At 27.6% G+C, this 17,065-nt stretch overlaps 1 protein-coding gene across 1 annotated transcript in view; it reads left to right on the top strand.

Annotated features, from left to right (window-relative positions):
- The window catches only part of LOC107064441 (uncharacterized), a 54,188-nt gene extending 43,082 nt beyond the window's left edge, over window positions 1-11,106 (top strand). The window contains exons 11-14 of the mRNA XM_089172432.1: window positions 1,493-1,867; window positions 2,919-3,134; window positions 3,489-3,639; window positions 3,846-11,106. Coding sequence (XP_089028558.1) covers window positions 1,493-1,867; window positions 2,919-3,134; window positions 3,489-3,639; window positions 3,846-4,612 — 1,509 coding nt within the window. The 3' untranslated portion in view covers window positions 4,613-11,106. The remainder of the gene's footprint in view (window positions 1-1,492; window positions 1,868-2,918; window positions 3,135-3,488; window positions 3,640-3,845) is intronic.
- Window positions 11,107-17,065: the final 5,959 nt, after the last annotated feature.

Below are 17,065 nucleotides of genomic sequence, written 5' to 3'. Positions count from 1 at the left end.
ATAAATAAATTTTAATCAAATAGCAAACGATAGATGGGTGTGCTAACTTTGCAGAGATGACATGATGATGATGATGATGATGAAAGTGACAGGACTAAATTACTGTGTATTAAGTGTGTGCGTGTGAAAATGATCGATCAATCTTTCTTCTATCATCGTTTTCTAACACAAGAAGCAACAGTTTTGACATAATCGTTTGAAATATTAACACGTTTAATGCCATAATTATCATTTTTTGATACATAACCTAGAAATGAATTTTGTTGTTGTTATTAAGTAATAAATTAATATATAACACGATACAGGTGTTAAATAAACACATTGATTTAAGTTTTTATTCAATTTGTCATTCGACGTGTTAACAAATTACAGATTTTAATATTTTATTATTTGTTTACAAAAAGTATTCGTTCAATTTGTTTGATTTATTTGATTCGTTGTATTTATTTATTCAATTGGTCATCATTGTTATATATCATTTTAGAGAAATATTTTCCTAATGGGAAAATTTATACGTTTTTAATTTAATAAAATATGATACTTAACTCTTTGCACTTAGTATGATTAAGACTTGTACTTTCTATACACTTATATGTATAATACTTAAGAACTACAAGAACAACAAGATATAAGAACTACAACTACACTTATAAAGAAGTCTTCAAATTGCTGCTTGCCTATATTACAAAATTGGCTAGAGTTCAAAGGGTTAAAAACATCCTATTAGATGAAATGAAACATTACATAAAGCTTGCCTTCATAAATAACAAAGAATTTTATCATTACTACGTATTTTTTCCAATAATACATCATTTCTGTAGAATATTCATTTAACTGATTCATTTATTTATATTACTATCAATAAATATTAATTAAAAATTAATATACTAAAATTTTCTAATACGTACAAACTAATTATTAATGTAAATAACAATTATTATTCAATTTCATATCTCTAGCCTAGCACGCCATTTTGTTTTCTACTTCTTTCAAACATTAGTCAATACAACAATTTAATAATCAAATGAAACATAAAATGTCGTTATTTTTATTTATTTATTTTTCTATTATTAACATAAAAAAAAGAAATAATATATATAAGATCTAAAATTATAAATTTCAATGCTAGGCCTTCAAATAATTGTTACAATTTATAACAAATTAGATATATCTCACATAACCTATCCAAAATACGTAGTATTGTAATATTAAGAAACTAAAAAAATTAAAATTAAAAAATAATATATATTATTATAAAAAAAAGGAAAGAAAATGGCGTAATTATTTGCTGGGCCTACAAGCAATTGTTACAATTGATAACAAATTAGAAATATCTCACATAACCTATCCATACTACGTATTATTGTAAAATAAAAGAACCTAAAGCAATCAAAATTAAAAATTAATATACATAATTATAAAAAAAATTAAGAAATAATAATAATAATAAATAAAATGAAAAGATGGATTATGTTAATAAATATTTTTCTAGTCGGAGGCGAGTGCACTGTTGGACGACGAAACAAAAAGTGGTGTGATAGGAATTGGTGGAGGTGGTGGTGGTGGTGGTAGTGGTGGACGTGCGAGAAATCTACGACATGACGTACAAACTAAGATCTCAAGACTCCGTCAGGATCGTGCGTCTTCCGAGGCCTTTCCATGTAGCGCAAGTAGCGTCGAGAGTCTTCCGAGCGGAAGTGGTTCTAGCACGCAAGCATTAGTCAGAGCGGGAAGTAATCACAGCTCGATATCGTGCGAGGAAAGGGACGCCATAAGCCCGACGTCAATCGGCCCTGTACTTTGCAGGGCGAGAGCCTTGGTCGATTACACACCTAGTCCTTACGATAAGGACGCGCTCAAATTTAAGGTAACTTTTTTCACTAAGGAAGTCCTTTAAACAACGACACTGAATATTACCATAAATTTCAAAACCCGTGCAACTAGTTACAAAGTAACTAGTTACCTTTTATTACACTATTTTTTTTTCCTTTTTCTTTTTTTAAAGCAACTATTATAGTAAGCCTAGTATTTATTGAGGGTGGGGGAGGGTTAGTAATTTTAATAAAATATAAATTTGCACACACACCTTTTTTATTTCTTTTTTTTTTTTAACCAACTATTATAGATAAGCTAATATTTATTGGGGGTAGGGGGAGGGTCAGTATTTTTATAATAATAAAATATAAATGTGGACACACACCTTTTTTTCTCTTTTTTAAAGCAACTATTATAGCAAGCCTAGTATTTATTAGGGATGGGGGTCAGTATTTTTAATAAAATACACACCCTTTATCAAAATATTCTGCAAATCTGATGCAATTCTGAATCTATTTAAAACACTGACAATTTTTCATCATTTCGATAGATGGCAATTAAATTCTTTTGCTAAAAAAAAACCTGAAAAGTTCTGGAAGGCTAAAATTTTGAAGTTACTCTTAAAGATGGAGAAAGATTCTATACAAATCTGAATCTATTTAAAACACTGACAACTTTTCATATATTATTTAACAAAATATTGATTAAATAGAATATTGGGTTCTCTGGAAAGTTCGTGCCGATTTCCGGCAGATGGCATTATAGTCCTTTTGCTAAAAAAAACCTGAAAAGTTCTGGAAGACCAAAGTTTTTAAGTTACGCTTAAAAATGGAGAAAGATTGTGAAACAAAATGGCACTTATATTTAATTTAATAAATATATACTAAAAAATGAACTTAAATTGCAAAACATTTCAATCTCCTATCAAAATCGGCACGAACTTTCTGGACAACCCAATAACCATTGCAATATTTCGTTCTTGGGATAAAAATGTCCCATTTAATGCATTACACCTTGCATCAAAAAGGTGTGGGACATTTTTAATTCTACCTTAGCTAATCATTCTTCCTTTTTTTGTTAAATTATAAAATCTTTCTATACAGAAAGGAGATATCATCGACGTTGTACAGATGAACAAGAGTGGTTTATGGAAAGGTGTCGTCCACAACAGAATAGGACACTTCAAATTCATAAACGTGGAAATATTGAACGACAGAGTTTCAAGACGTGGTGACTCGGAACGTAGTAGCAAGTGGGGTCAAAGATACAGGCAAAAACCCGGATCAGTTCAAGAGCTCTTACAAAGAATGAATCTTCAGGTAAACCCCCCAAAAAAACACAATATTTCCTTCTTGTGTTGGTTACCTAACGATGCAAAATAAAATGTCTGCAAATAAAGAAAGAAAGAAGGAAAAGAAAAATATCTTTGTATATCTCCATTATTTTCTTGATATTTTTTTCATTTTTGATTCAAGTGTATTTATCTAACAAGCTAGTTTTACATTTTCCATGTATATTCTTCTCTCTCTCTCTCTTTCTTTCTCTGTGTGTAGTTGTCTTACTGTCTCTTTCTATCTCGTTGAATTTCGAATACTAAAGCTACGAATAAGCTTAGGGATAACAGTGAAAAGGCACAACTAGCGTGGTAAACTACCTTTAACGTTTTCGTGCAGGAACACATTTCCGTTTTCGTGCTGAACGGTTACGAGGATTTGGAGCTGTTCAGGGAAATAGAGCCAGCGGATCTCGATTATTTGAGTATACATCAACCGGAGCATCGTGCCAAGATACTTACAGCCGTACAACTACTACACGACCTTCAATGTAAGTAAAACGATCAACGACTAAAGTAAAGTACCCCATATGGTGTTACCACTACCAGTAATCTTATAAAATCGTTATATTACCAGAACTAATTTATCCAATTAACTCTTGATATATAACTCCTACTTCTCGTTGAATTGTTTCACGTTAAATGAGAGAAATTATTCCAACAATAATCACATGTTACAATTTGGTTAATTTAACAGCTGGTAGCGAAGGAGATTTGGCATCGAGTTCGGAAGGTGACGAAGTTAGCAGATTAGTTCTTCATTCGGGTCAAACATCCGGCCATTGTTCACCGTTCAATCGACGCCAATTTCCAAGAGATTCTGGTTGTTACGATGCTCATAAGAACCCAACGAGTCGTCGAAACGTCAGTCCGGAATCTTCATTGGGAACCAAAATATCGAGAGAAAATAATTTAGACGGTAGCATTCAAAATAAGATAACTGCTGGTAACGTAAGCGGTGATGGTAATTCATTGGCAGACGTTAAGGATGATTTTCATCCTAACATACCAATAGGTGGATCAATGTTATCCCAAAAAGATGGACAATTTGATAAATCACCATTGTTACGTGGTGGTAGTGGTAGGGCAATCGGAAAGAGAAGTAATTTCGGTGAAACTGTGGTAATCGAGGAAAGCTGCGAAGGTAATCAAAAACTTGGCATGGTCAAATACGTTGTTGGTGGTGGTGGTACCACTGATCTTGGTTTAGATGCTGCACGCGAAGTTGCAACAGCTTTGAGTCAACGTGGTTGTTTGAGCGAAAAATCAAGCGATTCTGGTGTTAGTTCGTCTAGCATTAGTTCAGCACCACCCCCAAGAGACAAGTCCTTGGTTACCGCCACCTGTACCGCACCAACTTCCGTTTCACCGACTAAAAATCAATTTGGTAATTTTAACAGAACGCAAACGATATCACAAACCAGTTCTAAAAATCAAGGTAACGCTAGCTCGGAATATCCGTAATTTGTCTAGGATATGATTATGATTATTATTATTATTATTATTATTATTATTTTAATTATTATGATTACTATTATTATTATTGTTATTATTAATATGCGCGTTAAAATAATTACGAACGAAATATTAGAATAGGCTCCTCTTTTAAGCAAACTTAAACTTTTATTTGAAGCAAATAAAAAATAATAAGCAAGATACGAGATTAATTAAACTGATGGATTAAACATGGTGTCCTCTTGATGGTGTTTCGTTTAAACATCTATTCTTATATACAAATAACGAAGAAAAAGGATCCTAACCATCTTGCATTTTTTTTTTTTTTTGACTAATTGTAAAACATTTTCAAACTTTCTACGTCGTCGTTCTATCCTTCGAAAATATTATTTGTAGAGAATGATACAGAAAAAAATATATACATATGAGATCTATATATATATAAACATACCATATATACACATATAGAATAAATATATGTGTGTATGTGTGCGTTTATATATAGATAATATATCAATGACAACGCGAAAACTTCTTAAATCCGAATTTTCCTCGTGCGATTATATGAGAATCTTACGACATGCTTAATCAGTTAACTGTGGCGCCCTCATTTGAAAGTGCGCACCGTTTGGTGTCGCTAGCATCGAGCCATGACGATTATACTCGTCAATCACACAATAAATTGAACCGGTAAGACATTTGAATCAAAAAGATGGGTTTTTTGTGTCACGAATTTCTCCCATGACTGACCATACCTGAAGGAACCCTAATTATAAATCAACTTTCTGACTTTTGCAAATTATTTATATTTTTTATTTGTTTATTTTATTCCGGCATGGGCTCAAAATATTCTAAACATCTTGAAATTTGAGAATATGTTTTATTTTTCTCGACAAATTACAATTTAAATAGCCAATGGTCATTAGTTTATACGCATAACGAGTATACACGTCAATAGAAAAATCGTCCCACTTCTTCGTGATGAGTTTAGACGTTAATACACAAAAATCGTGCCACATCTTCATGACGAGTATTTTCGGCAATCACAGTTAACTGGTTAATACACTTACATACATGCATGTATGTATACGAAAAAAATCAACAGAAACTTAAATAAGATTCTCTTATGCGATCAAATGATACGTAGTAGTAACTCGAGTTATGTTCGAGCATTCCCTCGGATAGCCTTTTACCATTTTCGCTAATAAATAATATTAATAATTATATTGTATTTCTATATGTATTATTGCCTTGCGCTGACTATTTGCAAAAACGTATTTACGTATTACGTTTATACATACATATATAATTGAGTCATGCAGCAAGAATAATAAAAATGAAGAAGATAAAAAAGAAGAAGAAGAAGAAACAAAGAAACAAAGAAACAAAACAAAATGAATTTAAAAAAAAATATATATATATATATATAAACATTACATATATATAATTCTTCACTGCCGGCCAGCGTACGAATATCGTAAGAATAATTCCGATTAAACGGCGTTGCCCTTTAAAAAAAAAAAATAATAATAATAAATAAACAATTATAAACAATATTAGATCGAGAGAACATCATACGCGACTAAAAAAAATACGAAAGAGCTCGTGTAAACAATAAAACAAACAATTATGTGATACGGTAGCAATATATTACGGATCGATTTAATTAATAAGTTAGATAGAAATGGGTTTCTTTTTTCAGAATAAACATAAAAAAATAATAATAATAATCGACGAGCACTCTTATTTTCACTATTATTTGCTATCAACAATTAACAATATGTTAGATGAATTTGAACAATGATAAAAATAATTTAAACACAACAACAAAATGTTTCGATATTATTGGTTGTCCGAAAAGCTTGTGCCAATTTTGATGGAAGATTGAAATGTTTTGCAATTTAAGTTCATTTTTTAGTATATATTTATTAAATTAAATATAAGTTGCCATTTTGTTTCACAATCTTTCTCCATCTTTAAGAGTAATTTCAAAATTTTAGCCTTGCAGAACTTTTCAGGTTTTTTTAGCAAAAGAACTTTAATGCCATCTATCGGAAATCGGCACAAACCTTTCGGATAACCTAATACAAACTGATTCGAATCGATTGATCGATAAATTTATGTTTATTGTTAATTTGATGTGTAACAAATGAGAAAATAAGAATGTTAGTCTATGAAAAAAAAAAAACTTCTCGTGTAACTTGACGATTTGGCTCGAATTTTGAAAACGAAGAAGTTTTCTACTAATGTCGGACAAACCTTTTTTCTTTTTTTCTCGAGCACGAGTACAGCGCTTTGAAACAAAAAAAAAAATAAAAAGAAAAAAAAAACAGAAAAAAATAAATAAAGAAGAAAACACGAAAAATAAGACAAAAAGAAAAGAGAAAAAGTAGAAAAAAAAAGATTACAAAAAAAAGTAAATAAAAATTAAAAAAAAAAAAAAGAAATAAAAGAATCTTTCAATTTTCGGTCTGCCAAGAAAAAAAAATCCACATTCACCAATCTCTTCCGATAGCAAATGTTTTTTTTTCATTTCTTTTTTTCTTTTTTTTTTTGCTCTCTCAAAACTTACAGCAGCAGGGAAGACGAAGAATTTACAAAAAAAAAAAAAATAAGAAAAAACACACAAATACATACATATACATACACAAAAACACACAAAATGCGATAATAAAAATATAATATATATATACACGTATAATAAATCCACGTTTTCGATTTTGAAAAATAGTTCGATATTATTAACACCTTGGAATGCGGGTAAACTTCACCGTCAACTTACGCGTGCAGCGGGCATTTTTCCGTGAATCTCGCAGGAGTTTGATCAAAAATTTCTTGTATCTTATTTTTTGCATCCTTGTCAAATTATATGTTACATATGCATTAAAAATGCACAATTCATCATATACATAGCTAAACATTTTGTCAACTTCACACTGTGTCGTAATTATACGTCACTCCACTATTAACCACAAATCTACTAAATACGTGTTTTTACGTGACCCGCGTTCCAATGACAGATTACGGAAAAACGTAAAAATACGTTGCCCGCATGCCAAGTGTTAAACGAAACAATTTTTAACAGTTTTGAAAATGCATTTGCAATAAACAAAAGAAGAAGAAGATGTTGAAGAAGTTGAAGAAATAATTTTTTGAATTTACGCTAACCAACCACACAGTTACGTCATTTTTTAATTATTCACAATAATTATTAATTAATTAATTATTAAACTATTTCTTACGATCGACAATCCTTCGACCATCGGCCGATGCGAACCCGTTTGTTACCATCGACGCGATGGTCCCCTTTGTAAATGTGTATATTGGCGCCGCACCATAAAAAAAAAAAATATTGAAAGTTACAAAGATTTTGTATATATTATAAGCGTAGAGACCTAACGACGATGTTTTGTATTGATATATTTGCCAAAACTTAAAAAGTAGACTTATATAAACGATATATATATATATATGTATATGTATATCGTATATATATATATATCATATAACGTTGGATCTTATGTAAATCTTTTGTATAGTGTAAAATCCATGGATGGTGTTAAAGAATGAATGATTAAGATTGAACAAACAAACAAAAATAATAATAATAATAATAATAATAATAATAATAATAAAAAGTAAAATAATAATTCACGCGAGAACGAGAGCGAAATAAGTGGAATGATTAAATAATTATAATAAACGAATAAAAACAAAATAATGCAGATTTAGAAAGATTGAAAACAAAAAAGAAAGCTGAAGTGGAAAAGTCGAATAAAAAACAAAAAGAGAAAGAGAGAGTGAAAGAGAAAAGAGAGAGAGTCGATTATTATTATACAGGGTGATCCACCAACTTTTGCCACCCGAAAAACCCCCTAAAATATGATAGCAACAGAAAAGTAGATAAGAAAAAAGTTGCATAACAAATTTAGGATTACAATATGACATTAGTATTTTTCTATTAGGTTGAGTCATTTTCGAGATTTATTAGACAACTTTATTTTTTTAAATACAATGTTATATTTTAATACTTATTTTCGGATAGCGGCTTTCAAGACGAATCCAATGATATGCAACATTAAATACAAAACTCGACAATGACCAATAAAAACAATTCGGAAAATATCTGTTCCGTATTTTGTCGAAACAACTAAAGGATGACGCGACCACGACGCCACCTCGACTCAAAAAAGCTGTATTTTGGCCGACTTGTTAGCCAGTTTTTACCTTTGTTGATCTTCAAAAATATTAATGTTGTATATCATTGGATTCGTCTTGTCAGCCGCTATCCGAAAATAAGTATTAAAATGTAATATTGTATTTAAAAAAACAAAGTTGTCTAATAAATTTCGAAAATGACTCAACTTAGCAAAAAAATATTAATGTGAGATTATAGTTCTGAATTTTTCGTGTAATTTTTTCCGAATAATCTTTTCTGTTACTATTATATTTTTGGAGGTATTAAGGTGGGAATAACTGGTGAATCATCCTGTATTTTATATTATATATATACGAAATAGTTTTATATATTTAAGAAAAATCTATATCGACGACGGACCTATCCACTCTCATAAATATTTGTATATAAATACACGAGATCAATCTGCCCCCTCCCCCTCCTTCTTGAACGAATAATTAAAACAAAACAAAATAAAACAGAAAAACAAAAAAAAGGAAGAAGTAATAAAGAAAAGAAAAATTTTCAAAAATGAAATGAAGAAAGAAAGACACAAAACACACACATACAGGGGGAGGAAAATATACATCGTCGAAAATCACAGAAAAAAACACAATTTCTAATACAACGTGGAACAAAAAAAAAAAAAGAAAAAAACGTAAGTGGTCAACGATGAATGTTCATCCTTCCCATCCGACATCTTAAATAGGACATATTATTATCTGTAGAAATTTAGAATACAAAAATGCGAATATTTCTTCTTAACTCGATGACGAAGAAACCAAGAAAAAAAAGAAAAAATACGTTTGCGTAATGACGATGAAAAATTTCCAAAAAAAAAACCATCATCATTGTCATCCCTAAACACTTTCATACCTAAATACATATGTATATACATATATACAATGATTATATATAATATATTGGGTTGTTCAGAAAGTTATTTCGTTTTTTCTTGATACAATAAATTCATTAGTTGATGTAAACCTTCAAATAAGAACACATGAGATCAGTGAGAGGTTAAATTTATCAAATTCAAGTGGGCAAAAACAGTTGAGGCCTATGTTTAACCTCAAAACGAAAATTGTTTTAATTTTCACATAAGAAAAATGAAATTACTTTCTGAACAAACCAATACATATATAATCATTATCTATGTATAATAATTATTATAAATATGTGTTTATAACCTTATATACATATGTAGTTGGGTATATACACGTGTACCAATCATATGCATATATATATATATTAATAATAATAACTGTGCCTAGTATTTATACAGTGGATTAAGTCAATGAAATTTTGCAAAATTTCTTTTCTAATTTATTTAATAGTTAAAATAATTTTATAATATAAAATAAATTATATACAATTAATTTAATTATTTCTTTTTTTATTTTTTTATTTATTCCACTGTCATAAATTATTGGCACATATAATATTAATTTAAATCAAAATCGATGAAAAAATTTCATTCTTGCAATTTGCAAATTTCATTCTTGCAATTCTTTAACTTAAAATTGATTTATTATCGTACAAAATACAATTTTTATTGCAATTTTTTAAATATGCAATATTAATCTCATGCAACTTTAAAAACAACGTTAAATACATCAATTGCAATCATTTTATACAATAAAATTGATTCAATAATTAACATTTCATAAGTTCGAAGAAAAAATGATGATGATGATGATGATGATGATGATGATGATGATGATGATGATGATGATGATGAAGATGAAGATGATGATGATGATGATAATAATGATAATGATAATGACAATGACGATGATAATAATGATGATGATGATGATGATGACGATGATTTAAACTTTCTGATATATATCTCGTATTATTACAAAAATAATTCATTAATTGTTGATCATTGTCATCTGAAATCTAACGAGATATATACATACCTAAAAAGAATAACAAATATAAACAAAACAAAAGAAAAAGATAATAAAAAGAAAAAAGAGAGAAAGCAAAAGTATAAAAAATTAAAAACTTCGAAAAATGGCGGAGAAAACAAATAGAAGATAGGAATAGGAATGAGAGAAAAAATAAGACAGAGAAATAGAATAGTGCGCGTATCGTTGATTATAAAAAAAAAAAAAAATGGAATAGAACAAAAGCTTTTTTTTTATATTTTTTTTTTTTCTTAACAATCGATTTAAAGAGAAAGAGGGGGAATTGAGGGGAAGGAAACGAATAATAGAAAAAGAGGAAAATATAAAAAAGAAAAAAAAGAAAAAAAAGATACAGAACAGCGAACAAGATGGCCGCCCTTATGAAAGAAATTACGAGAAATATGTGAAAATGCAAATGTAATACTTATAATTAATTAATTAATTAATTAATTAACAAAAATAATTAAAAATAAAATAAAATAAACATTTAATAATAATAATAATAATAATAATAATAATAATAATAATAATAATAATAGTAATAATAACAATAATAATATTAATAAATATAATAATAATTATATTAATAATAATATTAAATAATAATCAATAAGAATAATAATAACAAACGATCTAGTCCAATTTATTGTCGTCGAATTGAAATAAAAATGAATGAAATAAAATGAATGAAAGAAAGAAAGAAAGAAAGAATTTTAATGAAAATGGCAGACAGATGTGTGTACATAAAAAAAAAAAAAAAAAGAAATGATAAAGCTAACGATGATGATGATAATGATGATAATGATGATGATGATGATGATGATGATGATGATGAAAAAGAATGAGAAAAATAAAAAAAAAGGAAGAAAAAAAAAAATCACGTACGAGATTTGGGACACGTGTTGTGTGTGGTGTGCGATGATTCGTGGTCGCTCCCAGAATTTTTTGCGTCAACCGCAAAAATTTTTTTACGAGCTCATTTTTGTATTTATTGATTGATTGATCGCGTTAAAAAAAAAAAAAAAAAAAGAAAAAAAACAAGAAAAATGTCCGACCTAGGCCTCTCTCGCGATTTCATATTTTTCAATAATTCTTTTGAGAAAAAAAAAAAGATATTAATAAAAAAAAAAAGGCAAAATCCGCTCGGTTCTCGTATGATTTTCCAACGATGCGTCTTAATTTATTGACTGTGAATAGAAATAAAAATGATGAAGAAAAAATCAAGCTATATATATATGCATATACATATATATACTTTATATATATATAGAAAGAGAGAGAGATATATATATATATATATATACATATATGTCATTTTTTTTCTTTTTGTTTTTTATTCTCTCTCTCTCTTTTTGTTCTTTTTTTTTTGTTTTTGATTAATTTTATATTAATTCAATCATTCAATCATTCATTCATTCATTCATTTATTCATATTTTGTATTGATGACCTTCCCTTCATCCCCCTCTAAGCCCCCCGAATTTCACGATCCTGTATCTAAATATTTTTAGTGATATCGATGATGGGGTTATGTGAATAGAAATAAAAATGCTGGAAGAATCAAAAAAATAATTTCGTACGTTTGTTGTCATTCCTTTTCTTTTTTTGTTTAATTTTCCTATTGTGATTTTTTCAAAAACAAATGTCATTTATTATTTGTTTTTTTTTTTTTTTTTTTTTATTTAAATCCACTTCTTTTTTTTGACTACTTGCACTTATCACGTTTTTAATAGTCTTATTTGTGAAAATATCTTTTTTTTAAATAGAAACAAAAATTCTGTAAGAATTACAAAACAAATTTCGTACGTTTGTGTGTCATTTTTTATTTTTTTTTTTTTTTGTTTTAATTTTCTTGTTGTGATATTTCAAAAACAAATATTATTTATTATTTGTTTTTTTTTTTTATTTCTACATACTTGTTTTCTTTTATTTTTGTTTTTGATACTTTGCACTTATCACGTTTTTAAATTCTTCTTATATGTGAAAATATTTTTAAAAATTACAAATAAAAATGTTTGAAGAATCAAACAAAATTTCGTACATTTGTTTGTCATTCCTTATTTTTTTTTTTTTTTTTTTTTAATTTTCTATTGTCATTCTAAATGTCATGATATTTGTTCTCTTATTTCTACATTTTCTTTTGCTACTTTGCACTTATCACGTTTCTAAATTCTTATATGTGAAAAATATTTGTTAAACTTTTAAATGATAACGAAAAATGAGAGAACAAGAATTTTTGTGAATAATAATAAATCGATGATTGAAAAATCAAATTATATGTTTGTCATTTTCTGTTTGTTTCCTTTGATATTTTAATTAATTAATGCATATTATATTTTTCAATAACTTTCTCATTTATCTTTCTCATTGACATTAATTATTCGAAAATAATTATAAATTAGGAAGAATTAATATTTAATTAAATAATTTATTAATCATTTATATATTTCTCATTGATTCAGTTTTTAATTTTTTTAATTTTTAATTGAGGGATATTTTTTTTGATCTCAAATAAAAATCAATAAAATTAAACAGTATATGTATAAATTGATTAAATAAATTTTATTTCATTAGATATTAATTATATTATTTATTTTTCATTGATTTTCCAATATTTATTGATAATTAATGATACGAAGAAAAATGTAATTAAAAATGAGTAAAATTATACACGATGGTATTTTTAATTATATACTATTTTCCTCTGATATCAATAAATGTATTCATATTTTTCATTAACCTATCAATTTTCCACGATTTATACATTTATACAATTATCATCATTTTCATATAATTAATTTAATTAATAATAAATAAAATGAATCACAAAACGTACATACATACATATATATATATATATATATATATACAAAAAAACTCATTAGTTTTTAACTTTTAGTAACATTAATTAATTTCACGTGAAATTAATCATACATCTATCTTTGAAATTCCAAAATCCTACATCAACGTACTTTAAATATCAATAATAATAAATAAAATGTATAAATTAACATATTGGTCAGGTTTTTCCTTTGAGACATTAATTAATTCATATATTATTCATCGACCATACCAATTTTCAAATTCTACATAAATACATACATACATGCATACATACATATTACCTGATACATACCATTAATATCAAAGACATTATCATACTATAATATATTTAACCAAAAAAACTAGATATCATATAAAATAAAAAAATAATATAAATATAAAAATAAACATTAAATTAAAAAAACAACAAACTGATGCATCACTTTCGATTAGAGAACCAGACAAATACACAGACATAAAAAAAAAAATAGAAAAAGAAAAAGAAGAGGAACACAAACATAACATACATACATACATACACACACACGTCCCCAAAATTCTCTTCCATTTTCCAGGAGAAACTCGTTAACGTTTGTTCTCTAATGAGCGTAACTAATTAAGAAATTTAAATGTATCTAATTATTCCCACACGAACAAATGAACGAACCTACGAACGAACGAACGAACGAACGAATTGATTACATTGCAAAGTAAAAATAAACGAGATATATTTTTATTATCATACAAAGCTCTCTCTCTCTCTCTTTTCTCTCTTTCTTTCTCTCTCTCTCTTTGTTTCTCTCTTTTTCTCTCTCGAGATCGTTAAATTAAGGCTTACCACAAACGTGCTTACTCTCGCGAGCAGACCACGTACGATCAATCGGTGGAAAGGCTTGCGCGTGGTAAGCTTGCTAATGCAACATATGAACAAACACGGAGTATGCACAGGTGCTGCGAGATACGCATTCTGAAGGAAGAGGAAGAGGAAGAGGAAGAGGAAGAGGAGGAAGAATGAACAGTGTGGAAGGTAGGAGTGAGAAAAACGACACGCGTGAAATTCACTCCCCACGCGTAAAACCCCTACGAATACACCACCTTGTTGTTGTTGTTGTTGTTTTGTTACCGTCTAGTGATCCCAATTTGCGTTCAACGTTCTAACCCTCTTTAATCTCATCATCCTAATTTCTTTTGTTTTTATTATTCACAAAAATTACTTCCAATCAAAAGATAAATTAATATTTTTTAGATAAAACGACGATCGAATTATTTTTTTTATATTCGATGTAAATTGTTATTTACTTTATTTTAAATTTCTTATAATTTTATTATCTGTTTTAATCATTTATGTATCGTTTTTTTTTTGTTTTCTTTTTATATTATAATTAAAAAATTATTTTCTATTAATTTTTATATTAATAATTATAAAAATGCGCGCCTGTAAGCATGCAACCCTTCGTACACAGTTGAAAATGTTGCTTGCGAGCGCCATCTGTTGAAACGGAATTTTTTTTCAACCCACTGTTTATACACGTGTGTATTAAGGGTTGCTTATCTTTCGGGCAGAAAATAAATTCCGTTTTAATAGATGGCACTCGCAAGCAATATTTTCAAGCGTGTCCGGAGGGTTGCATTCCTACAGGCGCGTAATTTTTATAATTATTACATAATTATTACATAAATAATTACAAAAATATTATAATAATATTATATAATAAATTATCTTACTCCTGATATTATATATTTGTTTCATTTGCTTAAAACTTGCTTTGTTGAAAGTTTCAATTCTAACTTGTGTGATCTGCATACATGGTTTTTGCTTTGTAAATTAGAAAAATGAAAATAATATGAAAATATTTGAAATACTAAAGGAGATATATCATTCACACACACACACACACACACAATATTATATGTATATTTTATACATTATTATATACATTTTATATATTACATTATATTATGTATATTATATACATACAATGTTATGTTATATATATGTATAGATTACACAAAGCAAATCCAGCTTCGTCTCACGTTTCACGTGTTACATTCTACTAAAGCAAAAGTGTTATCTACAATCCACTTTAGCTTTGGTGTCCGATTGTAAACTCAAAGATAGAACAGACGAAGTTGTTTAACTAACCACAGTTCGTTTAAACTATATTCTACTTCTTACTGTTACGCGCAGTTTGCTTGCAACACGTTCCTACCGATAATTAGTCAAGTTAAGAGAACTTTGGTGACCATCAAGCGTTATCTAACACTATGGATATAGTTGAATAGAAATGAGAGAAAGAGATAACAACAAGATGAATTATCGAAATTTTACATTTAAATTTTCATACGTTTGATATACTTATTATACAAACGAATAATATACGAAAATAATCTATTTTTTAGTATAATATATAAAATACTATATTAATATACTATAATATAGTCCTTTTTTTTTTACAATCACAAAACATCAAAGCACACAAAATTGATGGTTGGACTATTTTAAAATGAACTGTTTGATTAACATCTTTTTTTTATTCATATCTTTCTTAGAAGGATTATGCAATTGTTGCAATATAATAAAAAAACCTAACAAATGAAATTTAAAATACACGTTTGATTAATCTATCATAAATAAAACAGTTCACTACACAGTTTAATTTACAGAGTATAAAAATAAAATTTATATTATACGTGACAATTATACATCAACTGATGATATTATTTAAAATTTCATATAATCATATTTTATTTTATATTAAATAATCACAAATTATAAATTCTAAATGGAAAAATCCATGATAACAAATTTCCGTACAAAATTCTATTTTTTCTTTTTTTGTTTAAGTACATCATGCATATTGATGCATAATATTTAACACATAATTCATTGATAAGCAAAAATTTCAATAAAGAATCGTCGATACCTTCTCAAGTACGCAGACATGGTAAGTATATATATATATATAGTAAGTAACGATTTTGCCATTTAAACAAAATTCTTCAGACATAATCATTCCACGAACGATACTTGACTTTTCCATCGGTAATTACATCCGATTCCTCATTAATTATACCCTCGTAGGATTTTAATGCTCTTCATCTCTCTCTCCCTTCAACCCTCCCTCTTCTCCCTCCACAAAGTCATGAATGCCACTCTAATTAGAAGTCGAGATAAACTAACCAAAGATTATCCATTCTTTTTCTTTTTTATTGTTTTTTATTTTTCAATCAACTAAAATTCATAATTTTGATACGAATTTCTTGTATACCACATATGTATACATATATACATAAGTATGTGTATTTGAAAAGCGATATTTATTAATTTATTTATATATGTATCTTATGTTAATATTATATTGCTAGTTAGATAAATAAAAAAAAATCATAAAAAGTCATTCTTTGTTTTTTTTTTCAAAATTTTGTAGGACACATGGACGACAATTTTTACAAAATTAAACCAATTAAAGATGTAATACAATTTTAAAAATTTATTACAATATTTCTCTGTTATTATTGCATTTTATATTTTATATAGTGCATAATAG

Source organism: Polistes dominula, unplaced genomic scaffold, assembly GCF_049000335.1.
Source record: "Polistes dominula isolate Pdom_NZ unplaced genomic scaffold, Pdom_raw_medaka contig_74, whole genome shotgun sequence".
In the NCBI taxonomy this organism is placed as follows: Eukaryota; Metazoa; Arthropoda; class Insecta; order Hymenoptera; family Vespidae; genus Polistes; species Polistes dominula.
This window is presented reverse-complemented; position numbering and strand designations above follow the sequence as displayed.